At 40.6% G+C, this 1,435-nt stretch overlaps 1 protein-coding gene across 1 annotated transcript; it reads right to left on the reverse strand.

Annotated features, from left to right (window-relative positions):
• Positions 1–311: 311 nt before the first annotated feature.
• Positions 312–1,214, reverse strand: LOC133754207 (deoxycytidine kinase-like). Its single transcript, XM_062184719.1, has one exon. The coding sequence runs from the start codon at positions 1,175–1,177 to the stop codon at positions 395–397; it is 783 nt and encodes a 260-aa protein (XP_062040703.1). The 5' UTR covers positions 1,178–1,214; the 3' UTR covers positions 312–394.
• Positions 1,215–1,435: the final 221 nt, after the last annotated feature.

Here is a 1,435-nt window from a genome sequence, read left to right on the forward strand (position 1 = left end):
AAATGGTTACCAGCAAAGTGAGAAGCACCATGACCAAAAAAAAAAAAAAAAAAAAACAATCTTCTGAGGAAGACTATGAGGAAAGATAGAAGGAGGCTGGGCCTTTAAAAAGTACAAGTTAGCCACTACACTGCTTCTAGAACCAACTATCTCTAGACTTTCTGTTGTGAAAGGTAACTAAATGTCATTTTAAACAAAAAAAGGAAGGAAAAAAAAAACTAGAGAAGGAGGTCTTAAAGTTTTACATGGAATTCATTAAGATAATCTTTTTATCTTGGAACAAAGATGGTTAAAATTTGGGCTTTCTAAAAAGACTTGCATGAATGTGGAGCTATGAAGACATACAAAGCTGAAGGATCTGGAACCATGTGGTCACCTGTAGTCTTCAGTAAGATCACAAGGTTCCCAAAAATTCTCTGACCTTTTCAACCAGACTTTCATGTTTGTCTTTAAAGTCTTCGTTAACATCCAATGTTAAGATAGGTACCTCCTGTAGATAATCAAAGTTGGTTTTCAGTGTCCTATGCAAGAGCCAGCTTTCATGTTTATAGAGAAGCTTCTCTAAATATTCAAGAGGAATGCCTTGCTCTTCATTTCTTCCCCGTAAATATATTCTATTTAAGTATTTTTCTGGAGTAGCTCGAAGATAAATGATTCCATCCAATTCGAGGCTCTGGCCAAATTGGTTATTCATCCAGTCATGCCAGTCTTGATAAATCGTCCACTCAGTTTCATTCATGCAGTCAGATTCATATAAATTAGATGCAAAAATATACCTGTCGCTATACACTGATCGTTCAAAAAATAATACAGGGTTCTCTGCATCTTTGAGCTTGCCATTGAGAGAAGCAAGCTGAGCTCGTATTCGACTGAGACAGGCGTATGATTGGAAGGTAAAAGACCATCGTTCAGGTTTTTCATAAATCATCTGAAGAACATTCCCACCACTCTTCTGAGACGTTGTTAGTTCCTCAAATTCATCTTGAGTACTTTGAACATTGCAGCATCTGGCTACAGGTTCAGGAACAACTTCCCAGTCTTCGCAGACTTGTTTAAGAATATTCACAAATGTTGACTTCCCTGCAGCGATATTCCCTTCGATGGAGACTTTCTTGATGCGGGTCCCCTCGGAGCTCCTGGAGGGAGACGGGCAGCTTCTCTTGGGTGGAGTGGCCATGTTCCTCAGGCGGCGGGCGGGGAGGCGGTCACAGGTGCGCGCTGCGCTTGTGCAGCTGCCGGATCTGCCCCGACCTGCCCCCGCGCAGCCTAAAACTTAACATATTTGAACTCAAGTCCTTTTATCCTGAGTCATCAGTGCCTTTCCATTGAGCTGGCTTCATAAGCTAAAATCCTTGGACTTACAGTTAGGATTTATCTTAGGACTTATCTCCATCAAAATTCTATACCTAATGTAATAATATTCCTTTTGTCTTAC

This window comes from Lepus europaeus, chromosome Y (genome assembly GCF_033115175.1).
Source record: "Lepus europaeus isolate LE1 chromosome Y, mLepTim1.pri, whole genome shotgun sequence".
In the NCBI taxonomy this organism is placed as follows: domain Eukaryota; kingdom Metazoa; phylum Chordata; class Mammalia; order Lagomorpha; family Leporidae; genus Lepus; species Lepus europaeus.

Excerpts from the sequence above, each read along its gene's own strand:
- LOC133754207 (XM_062184719.1), bottom strand. The coding sequence starts at position 1,177 with ATGGCCACTCCACCCAAGAGAAGCTGCCCGTCTCCCTCCAGGAGCTCC.